We start from the raw sequence: 22,686 nt of genomic DNA, 5'->3' as shown, positions 1-22,686 counted from the left end.
TTGGGGTGGTAAATTAAAGAAGCTACAACTTACATTTATATGTCCCTCTGAACCTTTCATGTGAGACTTATTTCCTGCTTTTAGGGAGATAGACTGGGGTCAGAGTGTCCCTCTTGCTTTGGCCATTTCTAAGTAACTTAAATTTAAAACACTATGTGGTTGTGGCAAATGGGGGGGGTGGTGCTCCCTGAGCAACAACATACACTAAGGTGGGAACACATGCACACATTTCCTTGCACTGGCATCTGAGTGCATTTTCCTTCTATGTGTAAGTTCTTAATACCATTCTCTAATAAAAGGAATCAGGACTCTTTGAAGAAATGGCTTATACTAGGACTGAGACAGTCAATATGTGAGCCAGGATCATCTTGAATCTTGTATCAGAAAGTAAGGAAGTACCAGGGGAGAAAAACCCCCAAAATATGGAATGATCTCAAAGGAAACAGGAGCCAATGAAAGAGTTCTCAATGGCCAAAGCAGGAATGAACAGAGCAACCAAACCTGTAGTGCTGGTTTATAACCAAAAGATTAAAATAACTATCCAGGGGTCCACAATGGTGAAGTTAAATGATGACATAGTATTTTTTTTATTTTAATAAATGGGATTGAATAGAAAACTCCTATGCAGAAGATTTCTTAATAATCTATGACATCCATCAAGGAGGTGGAGCTAAAGCCCCCTCTCCTGAAGTGTAAGTTCCACATAGTGACCTCCTTCTGTTTAGGTCAGAAGCAAGAAAAGTCCAAGATCCCACTGCTGGGCATGTATCCAGAGCAACACTCTAATGTGAAAAGACACATGCACTGACTGGTTTTTGTTGTTTTTTTTTTTTTTTTTTACCACAGTGGGCAACATTAGATTGGGGGGGGGGGGGAGATTGTGTTTTCAACAAACGGTGCCAGGCAATTGTCTATCCAGTGAAATTTTTTTCATTTCCAAGAGAAATGAAATTGGATCCTTGCTTGATACCACATGCAAAATTAACTCGTTACATAAAAAGCTTAAATTTGAAGAGTGGTACAGTGATAATCAGACCTCACCTGCTGATTCCACATTTGCAGAATCAGTCACCTTCAGATAAAAAATAATAATAATAATTTGAGAACTTTCCATAAAGAAAAACTTGAATTTGTGGCATGCCAGAAACGATTTAAATAACATTATATTTTCTTCACAATTATTTACATATCATTTACATTGTATTATTTATTATAAGTGATCTAGAGATGATTTTAAGTATACAGGAAGAAGTACTTAGATTATTCGCAAATACTACACCATTTTATATAATGGATTTGAACACTGACAGATATTTAGTATCCAGAGGGTTTCCTGGAACCAATACCTCACAGATGGGGAGGGAAGCTGTATAAACTCTCAAAGAAACAATGGGGATAAGTCATCATGAACTTGGATTTAGCCATTTTTTTAAATCTGATAACAAACACAAGCAAGTTAAGAAAAAATAAATTGCCTTTCCTCAAAATTAAAGACTTTTGTACATCAAAGATTCTATCCAGAAACTGAAAAGACAACACACAAAATCAAAGAAAATATTTGCACATTATATATTTGAAAATAATTTTGTCAAGAATATATCAAGAACTTTAACAACTCATAAAAAGACAAAACAAACCCAATTTTTAACATGGTAAAAGGACTTAAATAGACCCTTCTCTACATGCAAACTAAAAAAAAAAAAATCTACAGTATATTGTATATATGTATTTACATGCAATATACTGTATATGTGCAGTCAACAGTAATAATTCTACTTAATAAAAATCAAAAAGAAAAACACCAATAAATGAATAAAATTAAGTATTTTTTAATAGACCCTTCTCCAGAAAAGACAAACAATCAAGAAGCACATGAAAAGATGTTAAAAAATCAGACCTGATGGAAATGTAAATTAATAGCATAATGCCTTTTCAAGCAAACTAGAATCCCTACAATCAAGAAAACTAAAAACAACAAATATTGGCCAAAATGTAGAGAAATTGAAACTTTTAAACAATACTTGAAAAATTGGAAAATGGTACAGCCCATGTTTCCAGTTTGTAATTTCCTCAAAAAGATAAGAAATATGGTTACCTTATGGTTCAACAACTTCACTTTTAGACATAGACCCCAAAACATTAAAAACAGGTGTTCAAACAAAAAAAGTTACACAAATATTCACAGCAGCACTATTCACAATGGCCCAAAAGGTAGAACAATTGAAATGTCCATCAAAGGCTAAACAGATAAACAAATAGGGTATATCCATAAACTGCCATGTTATTCTGCCATATGAAGGAGTAAAATGGTGCAGCCAGGGTGGAGAACCATATAGGAGTTCCTCAAAAACTCACACATGGGGTTGACGTGATCCATCAATTCCACTTCAGGATATATGTTCAAAATATTTGAAAGCAGGAACTGGAATAGAAATGGGTACACCCATACCCATGGCAGCACTAATCACAACAGCAAAAGGTGGAAACAACTCACCTGTCCATCAGCGGGTGAATGGATAAACTACATGTGGTATATGCACAATGGGATACTACACAGCCTTAAAAACTAAGGAAATTATGACGCATGCTACAACATGGATAAATATTGAAGTCACTATGCTAAGTGAAATAAGCCAGACAAAGAAAGACAAATATTACATGATTCCCTTTATACAAGGCATCCAGAGAAGTCAAATGCAGAGATAGAAAGAGTGTCACTGCCAGGGGCTGAGGGGAGTCAATGTTCACTGGACACGGGGCTTCACTTGGGGAAAATGAGTAAGTTCTGGAGATGGATGGTCAGGTATCTGTACAACAATGTGAATTTAGTTAATACCATAGACCTGCATAGTTAAATGGTTTAAATGGTAAGTGTTATGTTCTGTATATTTAATGACAATGAAAAATGTGAATGTATCATTAATGATTCAACTTGGATAAAGATTGAAAACATTCTAAGTGAAAGGAGACACACAGAAGAGGCCACCCAGAAAGTATTCATCTTGTGCTTTAAATCCATTAAGATTTTGAAAAAGAGGGAAACTGTCAGTAAGTTTCAGAAAAAAGAAACCTGGCAAGGATGGAAAAAAGGGATTTCCATAAGTTGGGGCAACGGGAAGGCTGAAGTGGGCCTATGGATGGGGTTACAAGGTGAACCATACAATTTCTTCATTTGGGGTTTATGTGCTGGTTCCCTGGGGGAGTATCCCAGTGTTAGGTAAGACCCACTGGAATATTTTACGTGAGGTGGCAAATGTGAGTACTGCGTAATGCTGTTTAAAGTATTTTATACGGAACTTTATAAGAAAACTTTATGAGAAATGAAATTACTTTTGAAAACAACCATGTCAACACCACACCAAAAAAAAAAAGCAGAGAAGACATCAGATTTCCTTATAGAGGCCAACCCTTAATGCGATCCAGTTCACCCAAAGTGCTGATGCTCATCGCCCTTGCAGGAGTCCACATGTAACTTAGAGGCACTGTGGGAAAATTAGGAGCCATTGTGTTTTAGGTGCTGTGGATGACCTGGATGGAGTCCAAACAAGGTGATTTCTGATTTCTAGTTTTCCACATCAAACCATCAAAAAACTCTTAGAACTAATAAATCATTTCAGTTAAGCTACAAGGTACGAAGTCATCACACAAAAACCAGTTGTCTTTCTATACATTAATAATGAAACATCAGAAAGGGACATTTTAAAAAATCCCATTTACAACTACTTCCAAAAAAAAATACCTAGGAATAAATTTAACCAAGGGTGCGAAAGACCTGTACACTGAAAATTCAAACACACTGAGGAAAGAAACTGAACAGACACAAATAAATGGAAGGATACCCTCTGCTCACGGACAGAATGAATTGATATTGTTAAAATGCCCATTCTACCCAAGGCAGTGCTCAAACTCAAAGTAAACCTCGTCAAATCATTATGCCCTAAACCAGAAAATAACAGAACATCATGAATTGACTATGCTTCAATAAAATAAAACAAACTTCTGCGGCATTATTCACAGAAACAGAACAAAGAATCCCAACATTCGTGTGGAAACACAAAGGACCCTCAACAGCCAAAGAGATTCTACAAAAGGGAAACAGGCTGGAGGCATCTCCCTCCCTGACTTCACATGGCATTACAAAAGCACAGTCACCAAAAAGGTGTGGAGTTGGCACAACAGGGACATGGACCAGAGAGAGTCTGCAAATAAACCTAAGGGGATGTGGTCAGTTAATTCACAAGAAAGGAGCCAGGAAGCTGTACTGGGGAAAGGACAGTCCCCTCGATGAATGGTGCTGGGAAAACTGGACACCACATGGCAAAGAAGGACATGGCACACTGTCTGCACCACACACAAAACCTGACTAAAACCCACAGCTTCCCGCATCCAGCCCTTCCTCCCCCGGGGCCTCTGAGGAGGGCCTCCCCTCAGCAGTCAGCCCCTCACGGGAAGCTTCTCCTCACTTTCCCTTACTTTTCCTTCCTCCTCACCTTCCCCCAGTGCAGCACCTCCTGTTGGGTCCTGAGGAGACTGGGCTCCTGTCAGCATGGACATAACCCCCTGTTGTCCTGAAGCCCCAGCAGGTCCAGAGGAGACGGGCTCCAGGCAGCTGCGCAGGACGCCAGATCCTCAGGCAGAACCCACGCACGTTCCCGCCGCAGCTGGGGGAGGCGGGCTCCGGGCCTGGCCAGCCAATGGGAAAGCGTGGACCCGGCCACCCTCACAGCCAGCTGAGGCCCCACCCTGACAGCGGCTCTGCTCAGTCCTTTAAACTGGAAATTCAAACTGAGATAGAGCCAAATATCTGTAACTTCTCCAAATACTTAGAAACAATTAATAGGAAGCCATATGGAATGAAGTGAATGGAGACGCAAACTTTAAACCTTACACCCTTCTTTACTGAGCTTTCATGGTAACCTGTCGTAAATGACTTCCTCCCTCCCTGAGGCCTTGCTTTTGTTTTCAGCTGAAGGTCATATTTAAGGTGATGTTTTGGGCTATTTCAGGAAGGGAGTCAGTGTTCCTGGGTTTCTCCCCTGTATACAGGAGATATGCATGTTATTAAACTTGTTTGTTTTTCTCCCGGTAATCTGTCTTATTAGGGGCTGGGAGGTCTCATCCAAGAGCCTAGGAGGATAGAGGGAAAACTAGTTTTCCTCCTGTATACATGCAATGGAATTCTCCTCAACAATAGACATTAAACCATCAACCCACGGAAAGACACGGGTAAGTCTCACTTGTATGTTACTAAGTGAAAGAACCCAGTCTGAGGAGGCTGCACACAGTAGGACCCCACTGATGACAATCATGGAAAAGGCAAAGCTACATACATGAGCAGATCATGCAGTGGGGGTGGGGGGGCTGAAGTGTTCCATGTCTTACTTTAGGATGGAAACCTGTCACTATGCGTATGTCTACACCCACACATTTGTACAGCCCAAAGGTCAATCATAATCTATTCAAACTTAGTTGTTTAGGATGTAGCAGGGTCGCAGGATGGAACACACAGTGTGACACATAATCTATGAAGTGTATTAGAAACGGGTGGAAAAAACAGTTGATAGTGGGGCAACAGGTGTTGACCTAAGTTCACTTTGGAACTGAACAGACTTCTTTTGCAAAGGCAGAATGGACCATTGTTAAACTGTGGGCTTTCTGTTATAAAGTGCTTTCCGGGGTGTAATAGTTAACAATTCTGAAACCACTGTGCATGTAACCAGCAACAGAGAATTTGGTTGATAAAGGGCAGACAGTGGAAGCCAGGCTCCTCGCTGTGGGAATGGGAATCACAGACAAGCAAAGGGAGAGCCTTGGCCCTCGTGCTCCTGGATCTGAGCTTCCTGGATGGATGGTGTGGGGAATGGACTGGGAGGGGAAGGCACAGCTCTTTGCCCTGGGAAAGCCCTACCGATGTAGGAACCTCACACCCCTTCTTTCTCCCCATACCTGCTGGAAACATTCAGACCTCCAAAATCTGCCAATGCAGCCTTTAAGACATTCTCACCCTCAGGCAGATAAAGGAGTGTGAGGGTCTTGCCCTACCCCCAAGCTGTCCCAGAATCCAGGCCCTAGAGGGTAGAGCCAGGACAGGGCACCTGGGCCTCTGACCAGCAGGTGCCAGCAAGGAGGAGACCAGCCCTGAGGGCCGTGGTCTCCTGAAGTCTGTGAGCCCAGTGCCCTGATGGGGTCCATTCCCTGTGGGGACATGGGCAGGGCCTGCGGTGGTTTGTTTTCCACTTGAGCCCCTTGGATGAAGCCAGGGCAAAACTGGACTCAGGGGGTCCCCTGGCAATGTTTCAAACTCTGACACAGTGCCTTTACATAGGAACAGGAGAGTGAAGCTGAGCACCTGACAGCCACTGCTCTCTGGCTGAGCTGCTTCCATCAGGACCACAGTCCCCTGCATGGAGTCTGCTGTAACTCACCTGCCCCCACCTGGGCTCTCTCCTTCCTCCCTGGACCCGTCCCCCAGGCCAGGCGCATCTCTCCAAACCCTGCATCCCCCTCCCACCTTAGGGCTAACAGGCCCCTCACAAAACTGTGAGCCTGCTGCTCCCCACACCCCAGGAGGCAGCCCCGCCTCCCCTGGTTGCTGAGCCCAGACACCTGGGGCCTCCCAGTCCCCCAGTTTCCTTGTGCTCCAGTGACTGTCAGCTCCTCCTCTGGAGTCTATGGCCAGTCCCCACAATGATGCCACTCTACAGCCACAGACTTGATGGTGGCCCAATCCGATCTTGTGCCCAGCTCCTCCATCAGGCCCTGACAAAGCTCCTGCTCCCATGGTGCATCTCACATCCCATCCCAACATGGCCTTCATGAACCAGAAATGAGACCGTGACTCCCACCTGTAATCCCCAAAGATTTCCTCACTTTGGCTGGGCTGTCTGCAGGAAAGGACGTCCACTGGGGCCCTGAGAGTCCCCAGCACCCTTGCTAGGGTGCTGACTCCTGGTTCTGAGAGGGGTCTGCCCATGTGAGCCCCGTGGGCTGCTGGGTGCCTGCCTAGGTGAGCTCCATATCCTAGGAGGGGCCTGCCCACCTAAGCCCCATGCTCTGGGAGGGGTGTGTGAACAAGCATCCTCTTTTTGCTGCCGGCACAGAGTTGTTTAGCAACTCACCCATGGGCAGTGCTGGGATGAGGTGAGAACCAGGAGATGCTGCAGGACCCTGAACCCCACCTGGGCCCACCCAGAGTGACCAGGTCAGCAGTTGGGTGCTGGCTGCTCTGCTGTGTGAGGGTGGCTCCTGTTTCTTCTACCTGATGCCACAGAGACCTCCTCAGGACAGAGCAGACAGACTGCCTCAGGCAGGTGTGGGTTCCTGTTGGCCCTGCAGGGGACACAGGAGAGGGACCAGGCAGAGCCATGGGTCTTGTGGCCCATGGGGCCCTTTCTGGGCCTGAGCTGGAAGTGGACAAGCAGGTGGTGGGTGTGGGTGGTGACCTAGGAAAGCCTCCCTGGTGAACCCCTAACCCTAACCCGAGTGCAGGCTCTGAGCACATCCATGCACTTGCCCAATTTCTGTCCAGGGGACAGTCAGCCTCAATTATGCTGGAATAAATTGGGGTTCCTTGGAGGCCCTGAGTGGGCTGTCCAAAGCTGCAGTCCTTGGAATGCAAAGAATCACTTTTCCTCTCATCTTTTTAAAAAAAACTTTTTCTCATTGAGGTTACTTTGGTTTATAACACCTTATGTCTTCATGTGTACAACACTATAGTTGTACTTTTGTATACACTACAGTGAGCGCACCACCAGAAGTATATTTTCCTTCATCACCATACAGTTCATCCCCTTCACCCACATCTCCCTTTTCCCACCCCTTCCCCTCTGATAACCACTACTCTGTATCTACCTGTTTGCTTTCATTTGGTTTGGTTTGTTCATGATTTTGTTTGTTTATATTCCACATGTGAGTGAAATCACTCAGTATTTGTCTTTCTCTGTCTGACTTATTTCACTTAGCGTAATGTCCTCATGGTCCATTCATGTTGTTGCAAATGGAAAGACTTCATTCTTTTTTATGGCAGAGTAGTATTCCATTGTGTGTATGTATACATACACCACATCTTCTTTATCCATTCTTCTATTGATGGACACTCAGGTTGCTTCCATATCTTGTCTGTTGTACACAACGCTGCAGTGAACATAGGGATGCATGTATCTTTTCTAATTAGTGTTATTGTTTTCTTTGGATAAATACCCAGGAGTGGAATTGCTGGACCGTATGATAGTTCTATTCTTAAATTTTTGAGGACTCTCCATACTGTTTTCCATAGCAGCTGCACCAATTTACATTCCCACCAATAGTGTACAATGGTTCCCTTTTCTCCACATTCTTACCAGTGCTTGTTATTTCTTGTCTTTTTGATAAGAACCATTCTGACAGGTGTGAGATGCTGTCTCATTGTGGTTTTGACTTGCATTCCCTAATAATTACTGATGTTAAATGTCTTTTCCTGTGCCTGTTAGCCATATGTAAGTCTTCTTTGGGAAAATGTCTATTCAGATCCTCTAGACGTTTTTTAATTGGGTTGTTTGCTCTTTTGTTGTTGAGTTGTATGCATTCTTTACATATTTTAGATATTAACCCCTTACTGGACATATGACTTGCAAATATCTTTTCCCATTCTGTAGGTTGTCTTTTCATTCTGTTGATGATTTTCTTTGTTGTGCAGAAGCTTTTTAGTCTGACATAGTCCCACTCGTTTATTTTTGCTTTTGAAGTGTTGGTTTCCTTCAAAGGCTGAGGTTCCAGTTTCATTTCTTCTCTTTAGAGGATCTAATCTAAGTTTGTGGATCCCAGTGCACCATCAGACTCGCCTCACTGGGGTGCTGGCAAGACATTCAGAAGCAAACCAGTAAGTCCAGCTCCGTCAGTGATGGGAGGAATACGTGCTCCTGCAGTGGTGCACTGTGAGGACCATCCACATCCAAAGGGTGGGCATGACAGGCGGGGCCCTGAGCCACAGTGCAGTGGGAGCGAGACCTCGAGATGGGAGGCCTCAGAGGCCTCGGCCTAGCTGGTCCACAGCTCCTGCTCGCAGTGGCTGTGCCTCCTGCTCTGGGCCTCCCTGCCCACTGCTCCCAGCCCCTCTGTGGATGAGTTCTGCTGGACCTCGTTCTCATCTCATTAGGTACCTCCAGACCCGCAGGGTGATTCCAACTGAGGGGTGTGTGGCTCAGAGGTTCAGACACCCAGACACCTGCCCAGCCTGCTGTGGTCCTGGCCAACCAGGGCCTGTCCAGCCAGGGTGCTGTAGCCTTGCCTCCCCGCCCATCTAGGGGCTGCCTTCGGCCTGCACGATCCAGCCAGTGTGTGGTTTCCTGGTGACAGTGTAGGGTCCCTGTGGAGCCTGTGAGATAACACTGAGCTGAGGGAGAGGAGACACTGCCCAACCTGCACCCAGCAGCCAGCTCTGCTCTCAGCTGCCTAACCCTAAGCCCTAACCCTAGCCCTGACTTTGACCCTGACATTTTCCATGACCCTGACCTTGACCTTAGCCACGACCCTAACCCTAAGCCTAACTGCCTAAACTCAGATTGGCTAAACAGATATCATGACTACATGTGGTGCTCTGGATGGGATCCTGGGACAGAAAAGGCAGAATAAATGGAACTTCAATAAAACACGGATCTCAGTTAATGATGAAGTACCAATACTTGTTCATTAAATGTGACAGTTCTGTACGTAACTAGAGAGGGGAAATTAAAAGTTAAGTAAGAGAAACCGATTGCATTAACTGGAAACCTAGAAGATACGAGTGATTTCCTAATAAAGCTACTATGTTAACAGAATGGACCCTAAAGTAAAGAAAATACAAACAAACCAATTGGCCACCCAGGGGCCCCTTCCCCTGGGTCCTCCTTTCATTGTCCTGAGGTTTTCTTCTCCCTGGACAGAATAAGAACAGAGACAGAGCCATCAGGCAGCTCCCCTCAGATCTGAGCCACCCAGTGTCTCCATCTTCCCCAGCCAGGTCCCACCCAGTGAGGCATCCAAGGGAGTTTCATGGATTATTGATTTTGATGTGTCAGCTAGGAATTTTTTAATGCAAAGGACTGGACACACTTATTGAAGTAAAATTAACACTTTTTAACTGGTAGAAATAAATAAAGTGGGTTGGACCCAGAAGGTCAAAGGGCTCACACTCTCATAGTGTGAACTGGTCGCTCTCCAACCTTCCATCCTACTCATTTCTTTTAGGTGACCCCATTCACAGACACAGTCTTTCTCAATATATCCTGGGCCTCCGGCAAATTCATATAGTATAATTTGTAATACTTTTAAAACCCCTATTTGTCCTGGGTTCTTAGATTCATTACAAATTCCTCAGGGGAAAGGATTTGGGTTTTGGCAACCCCGCTCCCAGAGCTCTCCAGATGGTAAGCACTGACCACAGTGCTAACAGCTGAAGCCTTCTTGCTGCTGACATACTCCTTTCTCTACCAGCCTCGGCATAAGTCTTCTTTCTCATCAGACAGGCCTAGAGGTGCTTCTGACCCTCTCCGTATCCCTTTTACCTTTACCTGTGCTAAGCTATGCCCTAGGGGTTTGCCTCCCTGCGGAACCTTTGCCCGGACCATCTACCAGCTGGCAGCTGTACGGACAGGTGGGCCCAAGGTGTCAGGCCTCCGGTGATTCCCCTATCATCTACGACAAAGTTAAAAATCAGCCAAAATCAGGTCCCTTCCCTGGCAAGGGGTGGAGGCAAACAAAACCCCGGCGGGAGCGAGCAAGGGAGAAAAAGTGCGGGCGCCAAGGTGGGAATGAAGCGCGCTGGGCAGGTCGGCGCTGCTTCCCTTCCCCGCTCCGGATTTTGCAGACAGAAGCGCGCACCTAGCCGCGTCTTCGGGGGCGGGTCCGCGGGAGGATCCTTGAGGTGCCGGGCAAGGAATGGCTCCGTGTTCTCGGGGACCGGGTCCGCAGAGCTCTGCGGACAGGTCAGCAAGGAGTTGGGTGAGTACTCGGGGCACAGGGCTGGTCCTTGAAGCCCGCGGGGTGGATCATAAGGACGTGAGGCGGGTCCTTGGGGCTGGTGGGGCGGTCCTAGGGACGTGGGCCGGGCTTTTCCGGTGTGGGGCGGGTCCTCGGGGAGCAGGGCGGGACATCAGGGGCGGGTCCTCGGGACGCAGGGCGGGACGTGACTCCTTGGGGTTCGTGGGGCGGGTCCTAGGAGGACGAGTGCTCGGGGCGCGGGGCCGGTCCTCGGTTCGAGGGGCGGGGCGTGAGGCCGGGCCCTCTGGGCGCGGGGCGGGGACTGGAGGCGGATCCTCTGGGCACCGGGCGGGACGTGGGTCCTAGGGGCTTAGGGGGCGGGACCTCGGGGCGGCGCGCGCCGGCGTCCCCCGCTCCTCCCGTGCGCGGCCCCTGGAGTCCCCAAGGCGCGCGGCCAGCCCAGCTCTGGCCGCTGCACTTAAGCAGCCCGGCGGCGGAGCGAGCGCGGGCCGGGGCCGGGGCCGCGGCGGGGGGCGCCGCACCCAGGGTCCTTCTGCAGCCCCCGTAGCGAGAAGCGAGGGCGAAGACGAGGCTGAGCGGGTCCGGAACCATGAACCGGAGTTTCCACAAGTCTCAGACCCTGCGCTTCTACGACTGCAGCGCGGTGGAAGTCAAGAGCAAGGTGAGTCGGGGGCCGGCGGTCTGCGCCCCCCAACCTGCGAATGAATGGGCGCCCGCAGGGGATTGGGCGGTGCGAGAGGGACCGGCGCGGGCGACAACTTTGGAGCGCGGCGCCGTCCATGGGATGTACAGGGGTCCGGCAGTCCTTCCCGCCCCTGCGCGCACACAAAGCCCGGCAGCCCCATAGGATCCAGCTGGAGCCCCGGCGTTCAGAGGGCCGTGCTGCCGCCGGACCCTTCGCGGGAGAGGCTCTTTTGTTCCACAAGCCGGAGGCGACCCGGCGCGCCGCACGGTGGAGGGGCGACGTTTCCGGGGCGACCTGAGGGCTGCTCGGATTTGGGGCCATGGAGGGGCCTCGGGAGCCAGGGCGAGGGAGGGCCCTGACCGCGCCGCCTCCGTCGCTGCGGAGGAGCCTCGCAATCGGTGAGGGGGAGACGAGCAGCGGGTCCCCAACCTCGAGCCCAGACCCCAGCCCCAGGCCCGCCCTGCGTACCAGCCCCTGAGCCTCTCGGCGCGCCCCAGGCCCAGATTCCCCGGGCGCGACAGACGGGCGGCCCCTCCCGCTGCCCGCGCCCTGGCCCAAGCGTGCCTGAACTTGCGGGTAGCTGCGCGTTTAGGTAATTGGCTGATAGGATCTGGCGCTCCTGCCCTTTGCGGGGGTGGCTTCTTCACCGCAGACGCTTTTGTCTGCGAGGGTCCCGGTGGTGGACCCCACGGCAGAGGAGGAGCTGCAGTCGTTCAGGGTCCTGGAGGAGGGGGCCCTTGAGCTGACTGTTGCCTGGGAGCCCGCTCTGGCCCTTTCTCTCTGCGCCCCCTGCCCACCCCACCCCCCTGCCGCCCCGGTAAAGCAAGAGAGAGGCACTTGAGTGGTGGGAGAGCAGCCAGACCGGAGAGTGGGCTCTGACCTCCAACTCCATGCACACTTGGGTCATGGGGTGGGTGTGCCCTGGCCGGGTGTCTGAGAAGAAGAGTCCAGAGGCCCTCCTGCCTGGGTTGCCCTGCCAGCCAAGCGGGGGTCCTTTGGTTTAGGATTTCCAGGGCTTCCTCCGAGGATGGGGGCGGTTCTCTGCAGAAACTCCACTGCAGCTGAGTTGAGGAATTTCCTCACCATTTTATCGGACAGTCCTTTTTTTTAAACCCTTCATATCTAATTTCCCCGAATGCTAATTCTGTGACCCTCGCCCTGCACTCACCCCTCTTTTAGCCCCCACGCCCCCAAGTCACAGGTGCCTGCTGTAAGGTGTGTGAGGGGAAGAGCCGACGAGCATGAGTGGGAGTGCCAGGTAGTCGAGGTTTCTTTAGCTCAGTGAGAATGTGGCTTTTTAGAGCTCACTGGCTTCTGCAGTGCCCACTGAGCACAGGAAGTGTTTCATTTTATTTTAATTTTTTATTTTGAGACCATTATAGATTAACAGGCAGTTGTGAGAAAGAATACGGAAACGCCCTTGTATCACAGTCACATCCAGGACCTCACTGCAGTCGCTCGCGGGTGTTTTTAGGTCTTGCACTTTTGTCGCGTGCACATCCGTGGGCCCAGCACAGTCACCAGACAGAATGCTTCTATCACAAGGGGACCTCCTGCTGCCCTTTCCTAGTGGCCACTCACTTCTAAGTGTAAGTTGGCTCACATTAACGTCACACACTATTGTGACTCTCACTGGCCGCATCCCTGTGCTCAGTGGCCATGTGTGGCTTGCAGCTGCCTGACCAGATGCACAATTGCAGAGGGACAGCACTGGAGGAAGTGCCCTCACCAGGTCCTGTCCTGCAGTCTGGACTGTCGGCAGCGTGTGGACCGCTGGGGCTGGAGAGGAAGGGTCTGCCTTTTGCTTTTGCCTCTCCTCAGGGACTGGGGGCTGTGGGTGTTCTGTTGGCCTAGCAGGTTGCCTCAGGCTGCCCCACCTCCTCCACTCCCTGACCCTGGGTTCAAGCTCAGATGCAGTGAATGCTCCCCTGGAGGCAGTGGGACAGCCAGAGATTTAGGTGAATTTGAGAGCACCCCTGGAAGGCCACAGCAACCTGGGCCCTGCTGGGCTGGCTGGTTAGACACACACACACAGACACACACACACACAGACACACACACACACACACAGACACACACACACACACACACACACACACACACACACACACACACACACACACACACACACACACACACACACCCTTTCAGACAACAGGGCTTCCCTTACCGTTTGTCCAGAGGGTCCATGTGACTCTTCCCTCTGTACACGCCTTCCTGCTGACCCCCTGAGTTGATACTTGCAGCCGTGGAGTCCATCCCTACAGGGTTGCTGTTGTCAAAATACAGGAGGCAAAGCTTTATGACAGTGATGTCTTTATTCAGTCTAAGTGTAGCGCCAAAACACCTCGGTTTGTATGTGGAGAAAATGGTGCCCGGGAGCTGAGTCCAGCTGGTCAGCCACCGACCAGGTTGAGCTTTCAGGCAAGTTATTTAACTTTTCTGAGCCTCAGTTATTTTCTCTGTAAAATGGCCACTGCCTACTTCTGCTTACCTCCCAGGACCAAATGAGGTAATGAAGGTGAAAGCACTTTTAAACTGCAGGGCACCCACAGCTGTAACAGTTAAGCACAGCAGATCAGGGTTCTGTGTTCTTCCAGGATATTGGGTCTGAAAATCGCCTCTGATCCTCAGAACTTTTGCATTAGCTGTCTGCCACAGCTGCTCAGTTCCCAAAGCCCTGGAGACATTGTCTGGACCTGGTGGCCCTCCTCATCCTGTAGCCCCTTACTCTTCCTGAGACATTTCTGCTGAAATACCTGTGATTCCTTGGTCCCACCCACAGCCAGCAGCATGCACTTCTGGCCTCCCAGCTCTCACTTCACACTCACTCTGACTTCTGCCTCTCTTCCCATAAGACCTGCAGTGGGGAGGGGCTGTGCAGAAATCTGGAGGAGCATGTTTCAGGCCAAGGGGAACAAGTCTTGGCCCATCAGAGGGACAACAGGAAGGCCAGTGCTGGGGGTGGTGGGTGTCCTACATGGGGCAGAGTAATTGGAGAAGACTGGTCATTTGAGGAGAAGACAGAAAGCTACACAGTGCCATTGTGAACTCTGCAGTGACTTTAACTACATTAGTATTTTGTCAGTCCTCCCAGCATCTGCATATGCCTGAAAAAGTCTAAAGAAACACAGTTACTCTAGGTAGAGCAGTGTGCTGTACCCTGAGCCCCCAGCCTCTGGCTGGAGGCCCCTGCGTTAAACAAGGTCTCTGTTGTCCTGGTCTCTTTACCACTCAGGTCTCATCCGTGCCCTCTTTGACCTCTGGGCCCCTGGTTATGTGGCTCTCCCCCACCTTAAATGTTTTCTGTAAGAATGTGCCCTATCCTGATGACCCTCTCCTTCAAAGCCCATCCGACGCCTTCTCCAGGCCGAGCTTTCTCCACCCTCTGACCTCTTCCTGTGTTACTCTCATCTTATGGCCCTTGTCACGATGCTGGAGACAGGGACTGAGGACTATGTTTAAACTTCCAGGGTTTGTTGTGTCCATTGTGTTTGGGGGACAGTAACACTACTGAAAATTTTAATCCAGTTTATGCTGCTCTGTTTAGATAATGCTGGAGGTTTTTTTTGGACTCTAAACAAATGCATTGCCATTGTAGAAAATGGAGAACCCATAACAGACACAAAAGGGGGTAATTCTCACATCTAAAGATGAGCTTCTATTCAGTTCTCCTTTATTTGCAGATATATATGCAGACGTCTTGTTTTACAGAATCAGTGTCATATTTTATAGATGTGTTACCCAGAGCCTGCTTTCCCCTTCAGCCTAACAGTGTATTGTAACTGTTTTCTCATATCATTCGTATTTTTAGAAAACCTATATTTGAAATGGCTGCATTGTATTCCTACATAGTACACGTATATCCTATGTGTAAAGTATAATTAATCTAACCAGTGTTCCTTCTGAGTTATTTCCAACTTTTTTTCTAGAGTAAACAATGTGAATAACATCTTTATATTTAAATTTTATATAAAGATTACTTATAGATTATATATATCATTTAAAGTGCATAGAGTCCTGATTCTCTTAATTCACTGCAGAACTTTTATTATTTCTTTAGGACAGATTCCTGGAAGTGAAATTGCTGAGTGAAAAGTATGCACATTTTTAAGGCTTTGAATACACATTGCTGAATTTTCTTCCAGAAAGTCTCTTCTATAGATGTGTATGCCCTGCTTCATGTCTGTCCATCCATCTCTCCCTCCTCCTACCTGCCTCTGGCACTGGGTATTTTCTTGTTCTTTCCCAATTAGATTAGTGAAATTTTATTGTTTTAATTTGTATTCTTGGGTTATTTCTGAATAGAAAATTCTTATATTTGTTAGCTATGTTTAGCTTCCTGTTTCTTTCCTGCATCCTTCCTTGGTTGGTGTTCTTATTTTTTATGGTTATGGCTCTGCTTGTCTGCAGGAGATTTTCCAGTCAGTGCAGATGGTGCTGAGGTGACCGTGTGTTCAGTCCGCGTGTTTCCTCTGGTCCCGGATCTTATCTCTGGCTGAGGCTGTTGGCTGCCTGGCCACGCCCTTCCATCTGGTGGGCTGGAGCCCAGGCCAGGCCCTCCCCATGGGGTGGTTGGGCACTTGCCTCCTGTGGGCCAGTTGAGAACCGCCTGACATGGTTTGACTCACCTGTGTGTGTCGGCTACACCCTTTTAAGATTCTGGTTTTGTTGTATCTGTGCATGTCTGTGTTTAAACAGGTTAGGTGACTTGATTTGGGAAGTTGCCTCTAGAGAAGATGTTCATCAAGGACCCAGGTGGGCACCCACGGTGTCCGTACCTACGTCTCCTGGGTCTGTGACCTGTGAGAAGCAGGAAGTCCTATGAGCCTTCCCGAGGCACCCTAGTTAGCGAGGGGTCAAGCCTTTTCCTGGGAGCCGTGACATTTCAGAGAGAGGATTCCTCCAACTTTAGGGATAGGAAGGCGTGTCAGGGACTGGGCGATGCGACCATTCGAGGTTGCTTCAAGGTGTCAGAAGCTCTGATGTTTGTCACATCCAGAATCAGCAATTCGTGAAAAGGAAGAGGCATCGTGACCTTTTCCCATGAAGGGGCCTCCTGGACTTCTCGAGGCAAGCAAGGGGGAGCTTGGGCTGAGGACAGCAGAAGCATCCCTGACGATGGTGGTGCCTTTATTCAGCTGTCTGTTCATGTGTTTACTGGCTCCTCACCTCCTCCCGGTGAGTTCTCCTCGCAGTGAACCCGGGGAGCAATGGGAGGTGCTGGGCCCCTTTTTAGCCCCAGCACGCACCCCGTACCCTCCTCTAAGCAGAACGCACTGGGCTCCTGAACATACTGAGGGAGTAGAGATGGCCCAGACTGGACACTGTGCTCTGTGTAGGTTGCATTCAGAACTGTTTCTTAAAACTTGTTTTATACATATGCATATATATATGTATGTGTGTATGTATGCCAGACACTGTTCTAAATAAACTGCAATTACAAATAATAGTTCCTTAATCCCCATCACAGCCCTCCAGGATGTTTTCTGTCATCGCCCCCACTATGCATGAGAGAACACTGAAATCCAGACGCTTTCACTGAGCTGCCCCGGGTCAGAGAGCCTGGGCCGTTTGGCTCCAGGCTCCGTGCTCGTTAACACAAGCTGCCTGTGGCCACCGATGGAGGAGGGCTCCTGCCTCCTCCTCTCTGACAAGCCCTGAAATCCAGGTCTGGGTATTGATGCAGGGGGTCCCAGCTCACCCAGTGTGGAATGAGACAGACCCCCACGAGCTCCCTGGATTGAGAGCTTGGTAGGGTAAGGCCTAAGTGCTTTGGGGGAGGAAGGTTAATTTTTCCTCCATCTCTAGAGCAGGTTTAAGCTGTGTGGCCTTGAGGGAAGTCCTCTATTCAGTAGTTGTTCATAAAAGTCTGATTCCACCATCCATTCATCCATTCATGTATTCATTTACTGAGTACCTACTGTGTGCCAGGCATGGGCCTAGTGCTTAGGTACAAAGGTAAATGAGATAGACAGTACCCCCACCTTAAAAATGTATAGTGCCATGATGGTCAGTCCCACGTGGACAGGTGGGGGTGGGTGGATGCAGGGGTCCTGCATGCTGATGTCCAAAGTATCACCAAATCCAGCTTCAGTCTTGAGCCCAGAGATTCTGGGTGCATCCTGGCTACCCTGCCCACCCAGCAAGGCCAGCCACAGCACCCAGACACCCAGAAGCCACTCTCATCTGTTCTCTGGCATCAGCAACAGTGGAGCCTCGGGGGTTGCTTTGCGATGAGTCACAGATCCTCTCCCCTCCTTGCCGCCAGAAGCAGCTGGGCTCTGGGCACCACTTCTCCTCATCCGAGGTCTCTTCAGTCCTCCTCATGGTACTGCATTGCTCAGTAGTCCACTCCAAGGAAAATCTCAGCCTCGGAAATGTGAAGAGCAGTGCTTCGCATGCAGTAGGTACCCAAGAAACGTTAGTGGCATTGAATTCAGATCAGGAACAACTGGAGCTTCCTGACAGCTCCTAGCTCAGAAGTGGTCTGTTAGGATACTTTGGAAAAGAACTGCTTTTTGAGGAAGGTGACCAAAAGTGGATTCAGCAATGACTTTTTCCCAGGGCATCTCTGAGAGGGGTTAGGGGCCTTGTTCCCTGCCTGCTAGTGCCATGGGGAGGGAGGGAAAGAAGTGGGTAGACGATGAGCTAAACAAAAAGGGGAAACCTTGAAAGCTCCCAGGAAGCTGGTCTGTAAGTCCACGTTGCTGCTTCTGCTGCTGCTAGTGTCCCCTTATCTCCTTAGTGCCACCCTGTAGGCCAAGAGCTTCAGGGGCCTGGCTCCTGGGCATCTCCACAAACAGTGCTCATACCCTCCCTGGTAACCCCATAGGCCACACACGCTCCCTCCTCCAGAGCCACTCAGGCAGCCCCGTGTTACCCGTGGGACGGGGCACTCACTGTTACAGCTGTGACATCAGTTACTTTTGGTGCCTCCTTTCTCCATCCCCTAAGTTCAGTCCTTCCCAGGTTCCTGGGGTCAGGGATGTGTCTCCCGCACCCCACCAACCATCTCTCTGTCTCTCCCCAAGGCTGTGTCCCCAAAGGGGTGGGCTCTTCTCACCATCCCCAGCCAGAGCATCTGCTCTGTCTTTTGGGGTATGTAGGTCACATTTTACTTGTGGGAATAAAAAAAAGCTTTTGTTGCATAGAGTCTGAAAACCACCCAGGCCCTCCTGCTTGGCCTGGCCCTGTTAAAGTCTTACTTTCTCCCTCCCGGTCCGAGGCTGAGTTTCTTGCAACCCGATCCTTTCCTGCTCTCACCCAGGAAGCTCTGCCAGGCCTCAAGCCTCAAGCAGCTGCCTTTTCAGGAAACTGTTAACACCATGGGGTCTCTCCCGTGTGAATTCAGTGTGTGTGGTGCTTGATGAAACTTTACATGTTTGTGCACCTGGACGAACACTATGCACGTCCAGGTAGGTGTGGAGCATTCCAGCATCCAGGAAGGCTCCTTCATGCCCTGTGAGTCAGAGCCCACCCCCGGTGTAAGCACCATCAGGGTCTCTGTCACCAAAGATGAATGTGCTTGTTCTCGGACGCCATGTCACGGTGCACACTGTCCGTAGGGTCTGCACATGTTGTGTGCGCCTGGAGACCTGTTTTTTTAATGGATGCAGAGTATTCCACTGTGCATCTGTCTGTGGGTGGAGGTCTGCTTGTTTCTGGAGTTTGGTGGGCACAGCCTCCTGCATGAGTTCCTCTTCAGCACACTTGCACTAGCCGTTTGCAATGCTGCAGGGAGCTGGCCGGGGGTGTCCTGGTCAGTCTAACGCACAACCTGGTGTGGCTGTTCTCGACTAGGTGTGCAGGCTCCAACCCTGGACTTGACCGGATGTGGGTGGAGCAGCTGATTTCAGATGTCTGAGGACTCGGGAGTTCCTCAAGGCCTTGAACAACAGCGTGTTAAGTGTTGGTTGATTAATAAATCAAGACAAAGCAGGAATTTGTCTGAGAGGAATGAAGGGCTTGCCGGTCCTCCCTTCAGTTCTGTGGTTTGAGCTGCTTTCTCTCTTCCTCGGCTTCCTCTGCTCCCAGCTGGTGGGCCCTTCTGGAGGGCCATGCGTCGTGGGAGAAGCTGGGAGGCGAGGGGAGCAAGGATGGGCCTGGTGCTGCTCGACGGGTCACAGGACAGCACGTGCCACAGTCTCTTTGACGAAGGTGAAAAAGCACCCCTCTGAGAATTACGTGAGTTGCATGTGTGGAAGGAAGGCCACACAGCCGCCATGACTGTGCTGGGCTGTGGGGCCCGGAGCCCGTGTGGCCTTCACTCTGGGGTTTGCCTGTGTTGCCCTCAGCTCCCCTCTCGCACAGCCGAGGGTGCCGGTGAGTCACACCCTTGTCCTTTGGGAGTTTCTTTGCTGCTCCTCAGGTCCTGCCTGTGAGCGGGTAGGTTTATTTTCCATTTTATCACATCAGTGTGTGTGTCGAAAGCTGGAGTGTATGTCGGCCAGTCCACACAGCAGATCTCTCTGCATCTTTGCTTCTGAATTGGGACGTGGGATACTGACATGCAGGTCCAGAAAGTTCCCCCTGAAGTGGCCTCTTCTGGGGTGTGAGGCCCCTGGGTAAGGGCTGTGGAAGAGAACTGAGGGCGTCTGAAGCTGCGTCTTTAGAGGGTCCACTGTGCTAGAGGAATTTGGAGACGAAAGTAATATTCGTATCCTGTTTTCCATGGTTTGGGGGCCTGAGCCACTGCCTCCCCACCCACAAGTCCTGACCTCACTTCCCTCACTGGTCTGGAATAACAGCGGGTGTTGCTATGGGACGAAACAGACTTCTCTGCCTGTGGTACGGTCCCCCACATGGAGGGGAGGTGGCAGCTGGCTCCTGGCCTGCAGCTGTCCAGGTGCAGGGGTGAGCAGGACACAGACCCAGATTTCACACGAACGTGCTCCTTTTGCCTGGAAGGTGACGGGGAGCTTCCATATGTCTGGGCAGACGTCAAGGGAATGCTCTTGTGAGAGACGGCGTGTTGAGAAAGCCACACTGCGCTCCTCAGCAGAGGAGCTGCCTTGGGGTGCCTGCCCTGGAGAAGGTGTGTCCCTGCTCACCACGAGCTTGGAGTCCCCTACCCTGTCTACACCCCCTCCCCGAGCTGGGAGCAGTTACAGACCTTTGACCTTCAGGTTCGATTCCCCTTTTTTGTGAAAAGCAGCCTGAAAGGGGAGGTGAGCTGGGGGTGGAGGGTGGTTGAGTCAGACACTGTGGTGAAGACATTGAGAGCATTTTCACCTCTGGATTTCAAGCTGGCTACATCTCTGAAGGGGAGAGTCCATCCCTCCCAGGGGTCTTGAAGTAACAGTAATGTGTGTTTCCTGCCCCCAAGTAGCTATAGAGATGCAGCCACGTGTGTGTCTCTGCCTCTCACAGCCTTTCCCCAAGTGAGGGAAACAGTGATTTATTGGCCCTCCTGGGGTTGTGGAGGGACATCACACAGGGTTCAGGCCCCAGGAGCCCCCGAGTTAGCAAGACCACAGCGTGAGAAGACAACACTGTGTACAACTTTCCTCCCCTTCCCTCGGACACTGGAGCAACAAGCAGGAGTGTGGCGGCTGTTTTACTCAGACTCAGAGGTGGTGCCGCAGCTTCTTTGGGGATAGTGCCTTAATCATCAAAAACGTGCCATGTAAGAGTTTGCGTGTAAATAGTAGTTGAGTGAGTTTAAGATGAACTGTGGACCTGAGGACCGTATTTTCAGCTGTAAAAGAACGCACTTTGCGGTTGTCTTGGAGTGGCGGCAGCTGGGAGCTGCAGACGGGACGCGGAGCCAGTCAGGAGATGTGGTCTGGTTCCCAGCCTGAGATCAGGTAGCTGTCTGACTCTGCGCCCCTCAGCACTGGAAGGGCGCTTCCAGTTGGGACACTTACTGCTTAGCTGTGGACAGGAAGACAGCTAACAGGACTCACAGTGCACACCAAATGAGCCCTTCATGCTCTGAGTTAAATATGTCTCTATACAGAGTGGATCTGTTTAAACATATAGATAACTGTAGAGAGACCTTAGGTAACAAGAAAAAGAGAATTTTACATTTTTAATGTTTTTAACCTGGAAAGAAAGAAATGATTGTGGTGATGGTACTAAATTAACCTTGGAGTCACATGACATTGAAGATGAAAATACATGTATATTGCCAGAGCTTTATGGCTCCAGAAACATCGTTCAGGTAAAGCTTTAGTTTCTCAGTTGGCGAAGAGGGACTGAAGGCCTTTTGCAGTCTGGGGTCAGGGTGGAGATGGGCGTGTGAAGGGGAGGCAAGTTCTACCCTGTTCAGAGTGCCTGCCCTCGATCTTCCCTGCCAGTTCAACACTGTTGGACCAATTCGACTGGAAAAGCTCGCCCTACCAGCTTGGACTAAGTCTCACATCCTGTTGCTCCTCTGCGAGGGCCAGCAGAGGTAGGGGTGGGGGTGGGCTTCCCTGAGTCCTTGTGAGTCTTCATCTTCTGAACTGACGTGTGCTTGCACCCTTGGCCCCTGGGGTCGCATGTCTGCCTGGAGCAAAAGCAGAGTCTCCCTCTGCACCAGTCCACCACCACCTCCTGGGGTTTCCATGGTTCTGAACACAGCTTCCAGGCAGACTTCAGTTGGCCGTTTAAAAAAAATTATTCTTTGAGGTGAAATTTTAAAATAGCAACTCTGGAAGCTATAATTCATATGAAATAAAACTCACACCTTTAAAGTACAAATTTGGTAGTTTTTAGTATATTCACAGAGTTTTGCAGTCATTACCATTATTTAATTTTGGAACAATTTCTTCACCCCGGAAAGAAACCCATACCCATTAGCAGCCATTCCATGCTTAAGCCACTGTGAATATGCTGCTGTGAACATGAGTATACAAATATGTCTTTTGAGACCCTGCTTTCAATTATTTTGGGTATATACTCAGAATTGGAATTGCTGGGCCATATGGTATTCTATTTCAATTTTTTATGGAACCTCCATACTATTTTCTACAATGAATGTATAATTTTACATTCCTAACAACAGTACACAAGGGTTCCATTTTCTCCATCTCCTCACCAAAAATTATTTTCTGGTTTTT

The 22,686-nt window shown here is 49.5% G+C and overlaps 1 protein-coding gene across 1 annotated transcript in view; it reads left to right on the top strand.

The window, feature by feature from the left end:
- Positions 1–11,391: 11,391 nt before the first annotated feature.
- Positions 11,392–22,686, top strand: part of PARD6G (par-6 family cell polarity regulator gamma) — a 56,115-nt gene continuing 44,820 nt past the window's right edge. Inside the window, exon 1 of the mRNA XM_031441685.2 lies at positions 11,392–11,617. Within this exon, the coding sequence (XP_031297545.1) occupies positions 11,546–11,617 (72 nt within the window). The 5' untranslated portion in view covers positions 11,392–11,545. The remainder of the gene's footprint in view (positions 11,618–22,686) is intronic.

Source organism: Camelus dromedarius, chromosome 28 (assembly GCF_036321535.1).
Source record: "Camelus dromedarius isolate mCamDro1 chromosome 28, mCamDro1.pat, whole genome shotgun sequence".
NCBI classification, from domain to species: Eukaryota; Metazoa; Chordata; class Mammalia; order Artiodactyla; family Camelidae; genus Camelus; species Camelus dromedarius.
Note: the sequence above shows the minus strand (reverse complement) of the source record. Positions and strands in the feature narration are given on the sequence as shown.